The sequence below is a fragment of the Callithrix jacchus genome, chromosome 2, assembly GCF_049354715.1.
Source record: "Callithrix jacchus isolate 240 chromosome 2, calJac240_pri, whole genome shotgun sequence".
NCBI lineage: Eukaryota > Metazoa > Chordata > Mammalia > Primates > Cebidae > Callithrix > Callithrix jacchus.
The window spans coordinates 63,628,220-63,643,835 of NC_133503.1; the positions used below are offsets into that span (position 1 = coordinate 63,628,220).

A 15,616-nucleotide genomic window follows, 5' to 3' on the forward strand; every position below is an offset into this window, starting at 1 on the left:
ATGAGTGCATTTTGAAATTCACAGTGAGCCTTGTTTGTGGATCTTTTTAAATTTTAATTTTTTATTTCAATAGGTTTTTGTGAAACAGGTGGTGTTAGCCAATTTTTTTTTTTCTTTTGAGATGGAGCCTTGCTCTGTTGCCCAAGCTGGCACAATCTCAGCTCACTGCAACTTCCACCTCCTGGGTTCAAGTGATTCTCCTGCTTCAGCCTCCTGAGCAGCTGGGATTACAGAGGCTTGCCACCACACCCAGCTAACTTTTTGGATTTTTAGTAGACATGGTTTCACTATATTGGCCAGACTGGTCTCGAACTCCTGACCTCAGATGATTCACCCACCTCAGCCTCCGAAAGTGCTGGGATTATAAGCATGAGCTACCATGCTGGCCGGCCAAGCCCCCACTTTTTCTTTCTTGAGACGGAGTCTTGCTCTGTTCCCAGGCTGGAGTTCAGTGGCACGATCTCGGCTTACTGCAACCTCCGATTTCCTGGTTCAAGTGATTCTTCTGCTTTAGCCTCCCCCGTAGCTGGGATTACAGGTTCCTGCCGCCACACTCAGCTAATTTCAATTTTTGTATTTTTAGTAGAGACGAAGTTTCACCATGTTGGCCAGGATGGTCTCCATCTCCTGACTTCGTGATCCACCCACATTGGCCTCCCAATGTGCTGGGATTACGGGCATTAGCCATCTCACCTGGCCAAGTTTTTAAATTAATAAAAATTGTAGGTACCAGGCTCAGTGGCTCATGCCTATAATCCTAGCACTTTGGGAGGTTGAGGTGGGTGGATTACTTGAGGTTAGGAGTTTGAGATCAGCCTGACCAACATGGTGAAACTGTCTCTACTAAAAATGCAAAAATTGCCTGGGGCATATTGATGCCCACCTGTCATCCTAGCTACTAGGAAAGTTAAGGAAGACTTGCGTGAACCTGGGAAGCAGAGGTTGCAGTGAGCTGATCGTGTCACTGCACTCCATCTTGGGTGATAGAGCAAGACTCCGTCTCAAAAAAAAATGTTATTTTTAATTAAAATAAAGGTTTTTGTGTGTTGTTTGTTTTCTTTGTAGAGATGGGGGTCTCAGTATATTGCCCAGGCTGGTCTTCAACTCCTGTGCTCAAGCAATTCTCCCACATGAGCCTCTCAAAGTGTTGGGATTACAGGTATGAGCCACCACTGCTCCTGGTCAAAGCCTCACAAAACCTGTTGAATAGGCTGGGCATGGTGGCTCACGCCTATAATCCCAGCACTTTTGGAGGCCAAGGTGGGCGGATCACCTGAGGTCAGGGGTTCAAGACCAGCCTGGCCAACATGGTGAAACCCCGTCTCTACTAAAAATACAATATTAGCCGGGCATGGAAATGGGTGGGTGGGTGGAGGGGTCATCTGAGGTCAGGAGTTCAAGACCAGCCTGATCAACATGGTGAACCTCATCTCTACTAAAACTACAAAAATTAGCTAGGCGTGATGGTGGGCACCTGTAATCCCAGTTACTCTAGAGGCTGAGACAGGAGAATTGCTTGAACCTGGGAGGCAGAGGTTGCAGTGAGCCGAGATTGCGCCATTGCACTCCAGCCTGGGCGACAAAGCGAGACTCCATATTGAACAAACAAACAAATAAACAAACAAAAAGACTCGAGCTGAGTAAATGCATCCATGGCCAGGAGAGTGGTGCACCCCAGCTCCATGGGGACAGAAGCTCCTGTGTTGGCGACCCACCCTTTTAGACCCCACCCGATATATTTCATCTGGAGGTCCATGTGTGTCCTATTTATTTATTCATTTATTTTTTGTTGATACAAATTTGATGTACATATTTTGGAGGGTACATGTGATAATTTGATACATTCACATGATCAAATCAGGGTAATTGGAGTATCCATCACCTTAAATATTTATGTTGGAATATTCAAATTATTTTTTCTTGCTAATTTGGAATGTACCATCAATTAATGATAACTGTAATCACCATACTGATCTATTGAACACCACGTAGCCTTACTTCTTGTATCAAAATATATTTGTACTCATTGATCAACCTCTCTTCATCATTCCCTTCCTCCCATCTGTGTCTTATATAATGTCCTTTTTGTTTAGGTGAGGCAGAGTCTCACTCTGTTCCCAGACTGGAGTGCAGTGGTGTGATCTTGGCTCACTGCAACGTCTGCCTCCCGGGTTCAAGTGATTCTCATGCTTCAACTTCCCAAGTAGGAGCCCAACACTACACCCAGCTAATTTTTGTTATTTTTACTAGAAACTGGGTTTCACCACGTTGGCCAGGCTTGTCTTGAACTCCTGACCTCAGATGATCCACCCGCCTCGGCTGCCCAAAGTGCTGGGATTACAGGTGTGAGCCACCACGCCTGGCCTGCTCTACAATTTATAACAGCACAAGACTAGAAACAACCCAATGTCCATTAATAAGAAACTGGTTAAATAAGAGTATATCCACACTATGTAGCTGTAAAATAGAAAATGCAGCTGTAAATGTGAGAAAAAAACTTTATATGCTGCCATAGAGTAGTGTCTAGAATATATTGCTAAGTGAGAGAAAAGAAAAAAAATGCAAAGCTGCGAATAGAGTATTATATATTGCTTGTTATCTAAGGAAGTATTCCCTAGATCTGTCCATTGAAAAACACTAGAAAAACAACCAATGCAATAGCAATGAGTGCCTTTCATAACCAGAACGTGGTCTCTAATGCCACTTTCCACTGAATGAATCAGAGGCCTTAAAGAAATGACTTAATCTACATCAGGGCAGAAAATGTACAAGATAAACCTGAAATTTTTTTTTAATTGAAAGCAAGTTTATTAGGAAAGTAAAGGAATAAAGAACGGCTACTCCATAGGCAGAGCAGCCTGAACTTGGAACTTTTATTTTATTTTATTAGAGGTTAGGCTTGGTGAAGTGGCTCATGCCTGTAATCCTAGCACTTCGGGAGGCTGAGGTGGGTGGATCACGAGGTCAGAGGTTTGAGACCAGCCTAGCCAACATAATGAAACACTGTCTCTACTAAAAACACAAAAAAATTAGCAAGGCATGGTGGTGGGTGACTGTAATTCTGGCTACATGAGAAGCTGAGGCAAGAGAATTGCTTGAACCCGGGAGTTGGAGGTTGCAGTGAGCCAAGATCGTACCAATGCACTCCAGGCTGGGCAACAAAGTGGGACTCCATTTTGAAAAAAAAAAAAAAGAGATGAGGTCTTGCCATGTTGTCCAGGTTGGTGTCATACCCTTGCCCTTAAGGGATCCTTCTTGCTAAATCACCTAGCTGGGATTATAGGCACAATCCACCATGCTCCATCTGAACCTGGAATATTCTATCATACCAGAATGTAAGAAAGCTGTCAGGAATTGCTGGAATTATTTCACAAAGATATCAATGCCAAATTGAAAGAGCTCTCATTGCCACAATGAACCATTTGAGTACCAAAAAATCATTATTAAAACAAATCAAAACATTAGCTATAGTAAAACTCATGTGCAGGTACAGATACTAAAAAAAAAATTAGTCACCTTCGGAGACACTTAGGATACCACCTTATTCTGAAAACAAGCAAATAAAGGGAAAGAGGAAAGACTCAATCATTTTCCTGCTCTTCTCATACAAATTATTTCTATTCATTTATTTTTTGCTACAGTGTCTTTCCCTGTTGCCCAGGCTAAAGTGCAGTGGCGTGACCATGGTTTACCACAGCCTTGACCTCCATGTCTCAAGTGATCCTCCCTCCTCAGCCTCCTGAGTAGCGGGGACCCTATATGTCAGCCACCACACTCAATGAATTTTAAAATTTTTTGTGGAGATGAGGTCTCCCTTTGTTGCCCAGGGCGGTACAAATTATTTTTGGCCGGGTATGGTGGCTCACACCTGTAATCCCAGCACTCGGGGAGGCTGAGTGGGTGGATTGCTTGAGCTCAGGAGTTCGAGACCAGCCTGGGCAACATGGTGAAACCATCTCCCCCCAAAATACAAAAAATTAGCTGGGCATGGTGGCCTGTGTCTGTAGTCCCAGCTTCTCACTGGGCTGAGATGGGAGTCTCACTTGATCATGGGAGCTGGAAGTGAGCCGAGATCTCCCCACTGCACACCAGGCTGGGTGACAGTGTGACCCCATCTCAAAAAGAAAATTATTGTTTTTTTTTTTTTTTTGAGGTGGAGTTTTCACTCTTGTTGCCCAGGCTGGAGTGCAGTGTTGCAATCTCGGCTCACTGCAACCTCTGCCTCCCTGGTTCAAGCAATTTTCCTGCCTCAGCCTCCCAAGTAGCTGGAATTACAGGCATGTGCCTCCACATTAGGCTAATTATTTTTGTATTTAGTAGAAATGGAGTTTCACCATGTTGGTCAGGTTGGTCTCCAACTCCTGACCTCAGGTGATCCACCCGCCTCAGCCTCCCAAAGTGCTGGGATTACAGGGGTGAGCCACTGGGCCTGGTGAACATTAGTTTTTAGGATATTCAAATAATTGATCAAGAAAGAATTCCAGTTAATGCTGAGTAAGTGATGGAATTGGAATGAACTGAAGCAATAATCTGCTAAAACTCTTTGGTGAAAAGTGAATGGTAGACATTGTAAAGGAAGAATCAGGCTGACAATTCCATAAATTAACAAGAAAAACAACCAGACATTGTGTGCCTCTGATACAATAGAAAGTATTCTTGCCACCTATGAAGTTTCCTGCCATTGAAGTGAACTTGAATCTAGTCAAGCCTCTAGAGCAGCACTGCCCAAATAGAACTTTCTGCAATGATGGAAATATCTTTGTGTACTGTCCAATACTATAGTCATTACCCACATGTGATTATTGAGTGTTTGGCTAGGAAGCAAGATCAAGGAACTAACTTTAATTTTAGTTAAATTTTAATTAATTTCATTTATTTATTTTTTAAGATAGTATCTTGGCTCACTGCAACCTCCGTTTCCCAGGTGCAAGCAATACACCCACCTCAACCTCCCTAGTAGCTAGGATTATAGGCATGAGCCACCATAACAAACTTTTTTTTGAGACAGGGTCTCACTCTGTCACCCAGGCTGGAGTGCAGTGGCACCATCTCAGCTCACTGCAACCTCTGCCTGCCGGGTTCAAGCAATTCTCCTGCCTCAGCCTCCGAGTAGCTGGGACTATAGGCATGCGACACCATGCCCAGCTAATTTTTTGTATTTTTAGTAGAGACGGAGTTTCACCATGCTGGCCAGGCTGGTCTTGAACTCCTGACCTCCTGATCTGCCCGCCTTGGCCTCCCAAAGTGCTGGGATTACAGGCATGAGCCACCACACACACCTGTATTTTCAGTAGAGACAGGATTTCACCATGTTGGCCAGGCTGGTCTCTAATTCCTGACCTCAAGTGACCTTGGCCTCCCAAAGTGGTGGGATTACAGACATGAGCCACCACATCCAGCTGTCAGTGCATCTCTCGATCTACTAACTTACAGAAAAAACAGGAATATGTTAAATGACAACATGACTCAGGGTAATGTGTAGACCTTGTTCAGATCCTTATTCAAGCAAATCAACTGTAAGAGACCGCTAGGGGTATTTGAACTGGATAATTCATAATATTAGAAAAATGTATCTATACATTTACATATATATATTTTGAGACGGAGTCTCACTCTGTCATCCAGGCTGGAGTGTATGGCTCAATCATGCCTCACTGCAACCTCCATCTCCTGGGTTCAAGTGATTCAGCTGCCTCAGCCTCCCAAGTAGGGAAATAATGCCTTAATAAACACCTTTATACATATATAATTATTAATGTCTGATAGTAGTTTTGTAGAATATGTTAAGAAATGAATTTGCAAAGTAAGTAGAGCAGGCACTTATAAATATATGTACAATACACAAAAATGCTTCTTTTCTTTTCTTTCTTTTTTTTTTGTTTGGCCTCCTGCATTCAAGCGATTCTCCTGCCTTAGCCTCCCAAGGAGTTGGTATTATAGGAGCCAGTCACTACACCCAGCTAATTTTTGTATTTTTAGTAGAGACAGTGTTTGACCATGTTGACCAGGCTGTTCTCAAACTCCTGACCTCGTGATCCACCCGGCTTGGTCTCCCAAAGTGCTGGGATTACAGGCATGAGCCACCACTCCTGGCAGTTTGGGTTTTTTTGAAACAGGCTCTCACTCTGTCACCCAGGCTAGAGAGTAGTGCCCCCTTGACTTTCCAGGTTTAAGGGATCCTCCCACCTGCTTCAGCCTCCTGAGTAGCTGGAACTACAGGCACGTGCTACCACACCTGGCTAATTTTTTCTATTTTTTTGAAGAAACAGGGTATCACTATGTTGCCCAGGCTGCTCTCCAACTCAAACTCCTCTCACCTCAGCTTCCCAAAGTGCTGGGATTACAGGAGTGAGCCACCGCGCCCACATTCACCGTTTACATAAGTAAAGCGGTATTATATACATATTGTTCTCTAACTTTGCTTTTTCATTTCATGTGGCTTAGCTATCTTTTTTTTTCTTTTTTTGAGATCTTTCCTCTGCCCCTAGGATTCTAGCGATTTATTTTTTCCATGTGGCTTAGCTTAGGATATAATATATAGAGGACCACTGTATTCTTTTTAGAAGTTGCATAGTATTCCATAAAATAAACTGATATATCATGTTTTTAAATACCAAGTTTTATTTTAATCTTCATTTTTAACACATTTTAGGATGGAAATTTTCAAACATGAACAAAAATAGAAAGAATCCTGTATGAAAGAAAGAATCCTATGATGAACAACCATATACCCATCACCCAGCTTTAACATTTTATCATTATGTAGTCAATCTTATTTCATATATTCCTTAAAATTTTTTTTCCCTTTTTCTGAGGATATGCCAAGTAAATTTCACTGATTCCTTTCTACTCTCGTTTCTTCTCCCCTTTTGCTGGATTTTTTTTTTTTTTTTTTTTAAATCTCAGATAAGATGGGCACCATGGCTCACACCTGTAAACCCAGCACTTTGGGAGGCTGAAGTGGGTGGATATCCTTGAGGTCAGGAGTTGGAGACTAGCCTGGCCAACATGGCAAAACCCTGTCTCCACTAAAAATACAAAAATTAGCCAGGCGTGATGGGGAGGGGGAGCCTAAAATCACAGCTACTTAGGAGGCTACGGCAGGAGAATCACTTGAACCCAGGAGGCAGAGGTTTCAGCAAGCCAACATCATGCCACTGCACTCCAGCCTAGACAATAGAGTGAGACTCAGTCTCAAAATAAAACTTTTCTTAAATAAAAAATGAAGCCTGGCCAACATGGTGAAGGGCGTGCCTGTAGTCCTAGCGATTTGGGAATCTGAGGTATGAGCATTGCTTGAACCTGGGAAGTGGAGGTTGTAGTGAGCAAAGACTGAGCCACTGCACTTAAGCTTGGGCAACAGAGTGAGACTCGTCTCAAAATAAATAAATTAATTAATTAAATAAAATATAAAATCCCAGATGCATCATTTCACGTACAAATACTTCAGTATGGATTTTTTTTTTTTTTTTTTTTTTTTTTTGAGACGGAGTTTCGCTATTGTTACCCAGACTGGAGTGCAATGGCATGATCTCGGCTCACCACAACCTCCGACTTCTGGATTCAAGCAATTCTCCTGCCTCAGCCTCCCGAGTAGCTGGGACTACAGGCGTGCACCACCACGCCCAGCCAATTTTTGTATTTTTAGTAGAGACGGGGTTTCACCTTGTTGACCAGGATGGTCTCGATCTCTTGACCTCGTGATCCACCCGCCTCGGCCTCCCAAAGTGCTGGGATTATACGCGTGAGCCACTGCTCCCGGCCAAGGATTTTTAAAAGATAACACTTTTTAAGCATAACCACATGCTATCATAGTACAAATCAGAATTTCAAGTAATTATTGGCTGAGTATGGTGGCTCATACCTGTAATCCTAACACTTTTGAAGGCAGAGGCGGGAGGATCACCTGAGGTCAGGAGTTCAAGACCTACCTGGCCAACATGGTGAAACCCTATATCTACTACTAAAAAAAAAAAAAGTCCAGGAACAGTGGTTCATGCCTGTAATCCCAGCATTTTGGGAGGCCAAGGTGGGTGGATCACTTTAGGTGAGGAGTTCAAGACCAGCCTGGCCAAGATAGCAAACCCTGTTTCTATTAAATGTACAAAAATTAGGTGGGCATGGTGGCAGGTACCTGTAATCCCAGCTACTCGGGAGGCCGAGGCACGAGAATTGCTGGAATTTTCGAGGCAGAGGCTATGGTGAGCTGAGATCGTGCCACTACACTTCAACCTGGACGACAGAGTGAAACTTTATTTAAAAAAAAAATAAGCCGGCCAGTTGCGGTGGTTTACACCTGTAATCCCATCGCTTTGGGAGGCTGAGATGCGCGGATCATCTGAGGTCAGGATTTCGAGACCAGCCTGGCCAACATGGTGAAACCCCGTCTCTACTAAAAATACAAAAAATTAGCTGGGCACGGTGGCATGTGCCTGTAATCCCAGCTACTAGGGAGGCTGAGGCAGGAGAATTGCCTGAACCCAGGAGGCGGAGGTTGCGGTGAGCCAAGATCGCACCATTGCACTCCAACCTGGGTAACAAGAGCCAAACTCCGTCTCAAAAAAAAAAAAAAATTAGACAGTCCTGGTGGCAGTGCACCTGTAGTCCCAGATACTCAGGAGGCTGAGGCAGGAGAATTAATTGAGCTTGGGAGGCGGAGGTTGCAGTGAGCTGAGATCAGGTCACTGCACTACAGCCTGGGCGACATAACAAATTTACTCAAAGCTTTATATGACACAGGAGCCCTCAGAAAGGAAGAACCCCCCCACCCCAAGGCATTATTTCTTACAGGAAAATTATAGAGACAATTTCAGTGTCCATCAAGAGAGGAATGAACAGTTAAAGTATAACATATCCATATTACGTGTTAATTGTGGACGAATGTTCAACACATTTTTTAAAAACAATTTTTGTAGGGACAAGATCTTGCTATGTTGTGCAGGTTGGTCTCTAACTCCTGGCCTGAAGGAATCCTCCTTCTTAGCCGCCTCAGGTGCTGGGATTATAGGTTCCAACCAGCATGACCAGCCTTATTTTTGAATATAAAATGTAAGATGAACAATATGTGAATCACCCACATTAGAAAAATACCAAAGAATTCCCAACTTTATACTTTCTCTGTCTCTAACATAAAAATAAGTTTATTTATTTATTTATTTTTTGAGAAGGAGTCGGGCTCTGTCACCCAGGCTGGAGTGCAGTGGTGCAATCTCACTGCAACTTCTGCCCCCAGGGTTCTAGCGATTCTCCTGCTTCAGCCTTCAGAGTAGCTGAGATTAAAGGCACATGCCACCACAACCGTCTAATTTTGTATTTTTACAAAATTAAGACGGGGTTTCACCATGTTGGCCAGGCTGGTTTCAAACTCCTGACCTCAGGTGATTCGTCTGCCTCAGACTCCCAAAGTGCTTGGAGTACAGGCATGAGGCACTGCACCTGGCAAAAAAATAAGTTTAAAATGATATACACAACTATTAATCGTGCTTACCCCTAGGGAATGGGAAAGCAGAGATGGAAAGAGGTGTATTTTCACCTTTTTGCTTTGTAGAGGTCTATATAAATTTAATTTTATTTTTATTTTGGGATGGAGTTTGGCTCTGTTACCCAGGCTGGAGCACAGTGGCACAATCTCCGCTCACTATAACCTCCATCTCCTAGGTTCAACAGATTCCCCTGAGGCCTATATAATTTTAATTAAAAAGAGAGTGAGCATCATAACATTTATAAATCTGAGAAAAACACCATGTGTTTTCTTTTCTTTCTTTTTTTTTTTTTTTGGAGACCTCTGCCTCCCGTATTCAAGCGATTCTCCTGCCTCAGCCTCATGAGCAGCTGGGACTACAGGCGAGCGATACCACACTCAGCGAATATTTGCATTTTTAGTAAAGATAGGGTTTCACTATTTTGGCCAGGATGGTCTCGAGCTCTTGACTTCAAGATCCGCCCACCTCAGCCTCCCAAAGTGCTGGGATTATAGGCGTGAGCCACCGTGCCCAGCCAGTACCGGATGTTTTCTTAACCACTTGATTCTATGAGTTTGTATCCAGACTACGGGCCTGAAATGTTAAAACCACAAATGTGGCCCGGCACTGTGGCTCATGCCTGTAATCCCAGCACCTTGGGAGGCCGAGGCAGGCGGATCACGAGGTCTGGAGTTCGACACCATCCTGGCTAACACGGTAAAACCTCATATCTACTAAAAGTACAAAGAAAATTAGCCGGGCGTGGTGGCTCGCGCCTGTAATACCAGCTACTCGGACGCTGAGGCAGGAGAATCGCTTGAACCTGAGAGGCGGAGGTTGCGGTGAACGGAGAGTGCTCCATTGCACTTCATCCTGGGCGACAGAGCAAGACTCCGTCTCAAAACGAACAAAAAACTGACAATGTACTTATTTATATAGCATTAGCAATGGCTCCCTTATAGTTCAGGCTCTGTACAGAGCTGCAATCAAATAATCACGGTCAAGAATCCAGAAAGAGACCTGGTGGTGGCTCGCGTCCGCAGTCTCGGGATTTCAGGAGGCCCAGGCAGACGGATCACCTGAGATCACGTGTTCGACACCAGCCTGGCCCACAAGGAGATACCTCGTTTATACTAAAAATACAAAAATTAGCCGGGCATGGAGGCACGCGCCTGTAATCCCAGGTACCAGGAAAGCTGAGGCAAGTTAATCTCTTGAACCCAGCGGGCGGAGGTTGCGGTGAGAGGAGATTTCGCCACTGCAGTCCAGCCTGGGCGACAGAGTAAGTCTCCGTCTCGGGGAGAAAAAAAAATCCAGAAAGAAAGAACAAAGCAGTTGAAATTTTTACTTGCAGGAGTTCAAAGTCTATTAACATCTTCTTATCCAGTCCCTGTAGTTCCCTAGAGACTTTCTTATTCCAAATGCCCAAACCTTTCTCAACGCTCCTCCAACCCCCACTCTTTTCTCAGCCCTTCTGTTAATTCACATAAATGTCCTAAGCCTCTGGGTTTTCTGAAGCAACTGGTCATATTTCTGCATCCCAAAAGATCACAAAACTTGGTTAGTGAAGATTCTTCTTTAGTTAAGGGTGGCGAAGCTTGGCCCCATTCACATATTGAGGGTATCTATTTCTCTAAAAAACATTTCTTTTGAGATGGAGTCTTGCTCTGTCGCTCAGGCTGGAGTGTAGTGGTGCGCTGCAACCTCCGCCTCCGGGGTTCAAGCAATTCTACTGCCTCAGCCTCCTGAGTAGCTGGGATTACAGGTGCGAAACACCACGCCCGGCTAATTTTTGTATTTTTAGTAGAGACGGGGGTTTCACCATGTGAGTTAGGCTGGTCTGGAACTCCTGACCTCGTGATCCGCCCACCTCACCCTCCCAAAGTGCTGGGATTACAGGCGTGAGCCACCGCGCCACGCCCCAAATTTGATTTTGTTAATATTTAGTTCATGTGTATCATAGCGGATCGTTCTAACCTGATTCTATTTTGAGAAAAGAAATTAAGTAGGGGGCTGGGAGCGTTGGCTCACTCCTGTAATCCCAGCATTTTAGGGAGACCGAGGCGGGCGGATCACGAGGTCAGGAGATAGAGACCATCCTGGCCAACGTGGTGAAACCTCGTCTCCACTAAAATACAAAAAATTAGCCAGGCGGGGTGGCGCGCGCCTGAACTGCCAGCTACTCGGGAGCCTGGGCAGGGGAATCGCTTGAATCCGGGAGACGGAGGTTGCAGTGAGCCGAAATCACGCCACTGCACGCCAGCTTGGCGACAGAGCAAAACTCGGTTTCAAAAAAAACAAAAACAAAAAGTAAGTAGGGGCATTGCTATTATTTGTATTCCTCGCTTCTTAAATGTGTTTGCTATGTTGAGGTTAAAAAAAAAAAAAAAAAGATTATGGATCTTTAGAACGCCCCAATGCCCGGGGGCTGCTGGTGTTTGTCAAGGTGTAGCTTAAAATGTTTATTCTCATGCTCGATCCCAAATATTCGAATTAAGCCTTTAGTAGTTGTTACAAGTCACCCGCTTTCTTTCCCGAAGAATGTTAAAGATTAAGAGAGGCAGTTAAGTCAGAGCCTGCCCATCCTCCCAGCTCTTAGGGCGATGTCCTTGCTCATTTGGAGACTGATTCAGTCCCCTTTTGACCCCCAAAGTACATGAAGATGAGAATTTTGGAGATGTTTTCTTAGGAAGAACAGAGCTGTGAAAATACAGTTCCGTAGGTCTGGCCAGTAGCTACATCTTTCCATCCCAACAAAGAATAAGCCGCAATTTACTCTCTCTGGCACCTGAACTCTGAGGTAGCGATTAACTCTGATCCCAAACTATCAGGCAAGTAAAAAAAAATCCTGAAGTGATTACGCCTGTTTGGAGGCTTGCAGGGCACTAGGGGATGGAGAAAGGTGAATCGAGGTGCTCTCTAGCTCATTCCTAGCCTGCTAACCCGCCATGTCTAACATAGCTAAGGGCTGCCGACGCCATTTTGCAGGGTGGGCTGCGCAGACTCTTGGCGGGAGGCCAACGCGCTTGAGCGGGAGAAGACGTGGAAGTGTAGGAGGTGGAGAGCCCGCGCTACGAGTAAAAAGCACGCGTGCGCACTGGCGACGGCGGCGGAGGGGTGGGGCCGGTGTACGAGTGCGCGTGCTCGGTGGGAGCCCGCGGAGTACCTGGAGGAGGTCGGGGGCGAGGTAGAAAAGAGTGGGGTTGAAAAGCGCTTGCGCAGGAGGGCTACGGTAACGGCAGGGGAGGGCTCCGGGGCACGCAGGCGGAGGCGGGACTTGAGAAGTTCTCGCGAGATCTTCAGTGCTTTATATAAGCGCGGGGCGCTTACGTCCTTTCCCTGGTGTGAGTCCGTCCTGAGCGGCTGTTCTTTTGAGCAGTGGTCGTTTATCTCCGTCCGCCTTCTCTTCCACCTAAGTGCGTGTCGCCACCCGATGGAAGATTCGATGGACATGGACATGAGCCCCCTGAGGCCCCAGAACTATCTTTTCGGTAACTGCTGGGGGGAGCTGGAGCGAGGCCGAGCGGGGCCTGTTGGCGGTGAGGGTGGGGGTGGGGGGCGGGAATGTGGCTGCCGCCGGGTCTGGTGGAGACCGCCAGACCGGCTAGAGGCCTGAAGGGGTGGGAAGAGCTGCTGGAGCCTTGTATCTGGAGGGATTGAATTCGGGAGGGAGCCGGTGGCGTGAAGGGGTGAGGAGACTAGCGGGTTGAAGAGCCTGTGGCGTGAGTGGTCCGAGGCCCAGGGCCTAAGGTAAAGTGGAATCGGCCGCCTGAAAGTTCGGCCGTTGCCGGGGTGACGCCGCGGAGCTCGGGGCGTGGTTTATTTCCTAACGCTGTTCATTGGTACGCTTCTAGTTTTAGACCCCCGGGCTGGTGGTCCCGGAGGCTGGGTTCACCGGGAAGCACGGGCCTACTTGTTGAAGCAGGGGATAGATGAATAGCCTGGCGTTGTTCTCCTGTGCCCAGGCCTCAGAGTCTGTAGTTGCCGGACCCGGACTTCACTCGCGTGCTTCGGCCAGTTACTGGGGGAGGGGAGGTGCGGCGTGAGGAGGCCGCAACCGCTGGGAGCACGTGGTTGCCACGTGGTTGGGGGAGGGAGGGGGTGTGGGCGCTACATCCGGGGCTCACCGGAGTCTTGGCACACCCGATCCTGGGATGCTGTGGTTCAGTTGAAGTGGGAAATGTTCGGAGGCTGGTAGCACCAGGATTCTGGAGGTCTTTGTTCAGTGCTTGCAGCATCTAATGTGATGGCAGCTCTATTTTGAGACGCTTTTCTGTCTCTACAGTAGGTGGAGGTAGCCCCACTTTGCAGACGATGATACTGGTGCCCAGATAGAAACTCACGTAACGAAGGTTGTACTAAACCAAGACGTTTGACTCCGTAGCGGGTGCTTCGTGAATATTAATGAGGCTTCCGTTTTGGGGGGAGGTCCTCCCATGCCGCCATTTGTGCGGCATTGACCAAACCGCTTTAATAAAAAAACTCGAAGACTGTTCGGTTTGAATCAATTGAAGACCTGAGACTATTCGCAGAATTTTAGGACCGTTCGACTTGCGATAGTCCTGCCCCAAAACGGAGAGTCCCACTTGGGTTTTTTATCTCAATAAGCTTAATTGCAGAACTGTATGCTATTGAGACTTTGAAGTAAGTGCATATCCTGCCTGTAACTTGATTCGTTCATTATCCGTACTGAGACTTGCTAAATTAAATTTCTGCACATTTAAATATGTATATGTATTGGTAACGCTTAGATGATAATAAATGGAATCATTTAAAATTTTTATTCTGACAGTATTTTGAAGAATTTGCCCAGGAGTAGACACATCTATTTAAAACATCAAGGCTTTAATTCCTAGCTATTTTGGATAGCTGAGAATTCTGGTAAATTTGTATCAATACTTTTTGGTAACTATTGGAAGCAACCCTCCTTGTCTTAAACATAATTTCTGAATTTAGTTTCAGGCCTATGTCACTTTCTGTTGCTTTAAAGACTGGTGTGTTGACCCCTGTAGCAAGCTCTGGTTCTTGTACCTTTGTCGTTTTTTTTTTTTTTTTTTGTAATAGTAATCTATTCGTATTTGTAACCATTCTCATTTCGAATTTGCCATTTGGGTAGATCAGCTGTTTTAAATAGTGGGAAGCTTAACATTGGACATTACGTTTGGTTTCAGATAATTGCTTCAGTTTCAGATATACTAAACCACTGTTTCTATATGCAGAATGAGAATATAATAGAAATGAAATACGGTATGATGAGAAAGTGGAATTTATAGTCTTTTATGGGTGTTACTTGTTTGTAGAGATTTCTGTTCAAGAAATCTAGGAATTGATCATTCTGCTTTGCCCTTTGGTAGCTAAAATAGTGAAAAACTAGTTCGAAAGTAAACCTTGATCTTGTTGGTTACCCACACTTAAGTTTCAGTGTTATTTTTCTCCTTGTTAGAGTTGCTTTTTTCTTCATTTACAGGTTGTGAACTAAAGGCCGACAAAGATTATCACTTTAAGGTGGATAATGATGAAAATGAGCACCAGTTATCTTTAAGAACGGTACTTAAACTTTCAAAATAAACTACTTAACCCTACTTGATTTCAGCCTTTTCGTTTCTATTCATGTGGCTTGAGACTTTTCCTTTGCTGACTGCTTATAAAATACTATTTCTTACACCTGGGTATTGTGTGTACCTCACTGTTTATACATCTGTGATAAAGAACTTGGCATCTATACCACTCATTTGGAAACCATGTAAAATCCAATCACCCTCTTTAGTTATTTTCTTTAGTTGGATTATACAGCCCTTGTAAAAGGCAGTGATAATCTTACATGTCTACCAGAGACTAGCCTTCAGCTCAACTTTGAAATTGCTCAGTAAATAATTGTTAGGTGATCTAGATTGTGTGTATGCATATTTATGCATTTCTTAAATTTTCTGAATATGAGAAATTGATTTGCCAAGATCAAAAAACTTGAGGAAAACATTGCACAAATTTGTTTTCCAAAGTAATGATGTGAGGTTTATGTTTGTTTTTTTAAAAAAGTTATGTGCTTTATTGCAACTGCTGGGTCAACAGATGGACCCCATATACAATGGTGGTCCCATAAGATTATTACACCCTATTTTTGATGTACCTTTTCTTGGGCTTTTTTTTTTTTTTTT

The 15,616-nt window shown here is 44.7% G+C and overlaps 1 protein-coding gene and 1 pseudogene across 11 annotated transcripts in view; both read left to right on the forward strand.

Annotated features, from left to right (window-relative positions):
* LOC144581644 (small ribosomal subunit protein uS2-like) overlaps positions 1-12,877 on the forward strand; it is a 27,101-nt pseudogene extending 14,224 nt beyond the window's left edge.
* NPM1 (nucleophosmin 1) overlaps positions 12,798-15,616 on the forward strand; it is a 15,967-nt gene continuing 13,148 nt past the window's right edge. For 3 of the 11 annotated variants that reach the window (XR_013532513.1, XM_002744543.6, XM_078365789.1), the window contains exons 1-2: positions 12,798-12,952; positions 14,929-15,008. Coding sequence is in view for 3 of the 11 variants with exons in the window: in XM_002744543.6 (XP_002744589.1) it covers positions 12,895-12,952; positions 14,929-15,008 (138 nt within the window). In the remaining 8 variants the exon portion in view is untranslated. Of the gene's footprint in view, positions 12,953-13,299; positions 13,497-13,746; positions 13,814-14,928; positions 15,009-15,616 lie in introns of those variants that run through there. The other 8 variants (XM_035290494.3, XM_078365790.1, XM_078365794.1 and 5 more) reach the window with 7 other exon arrangements.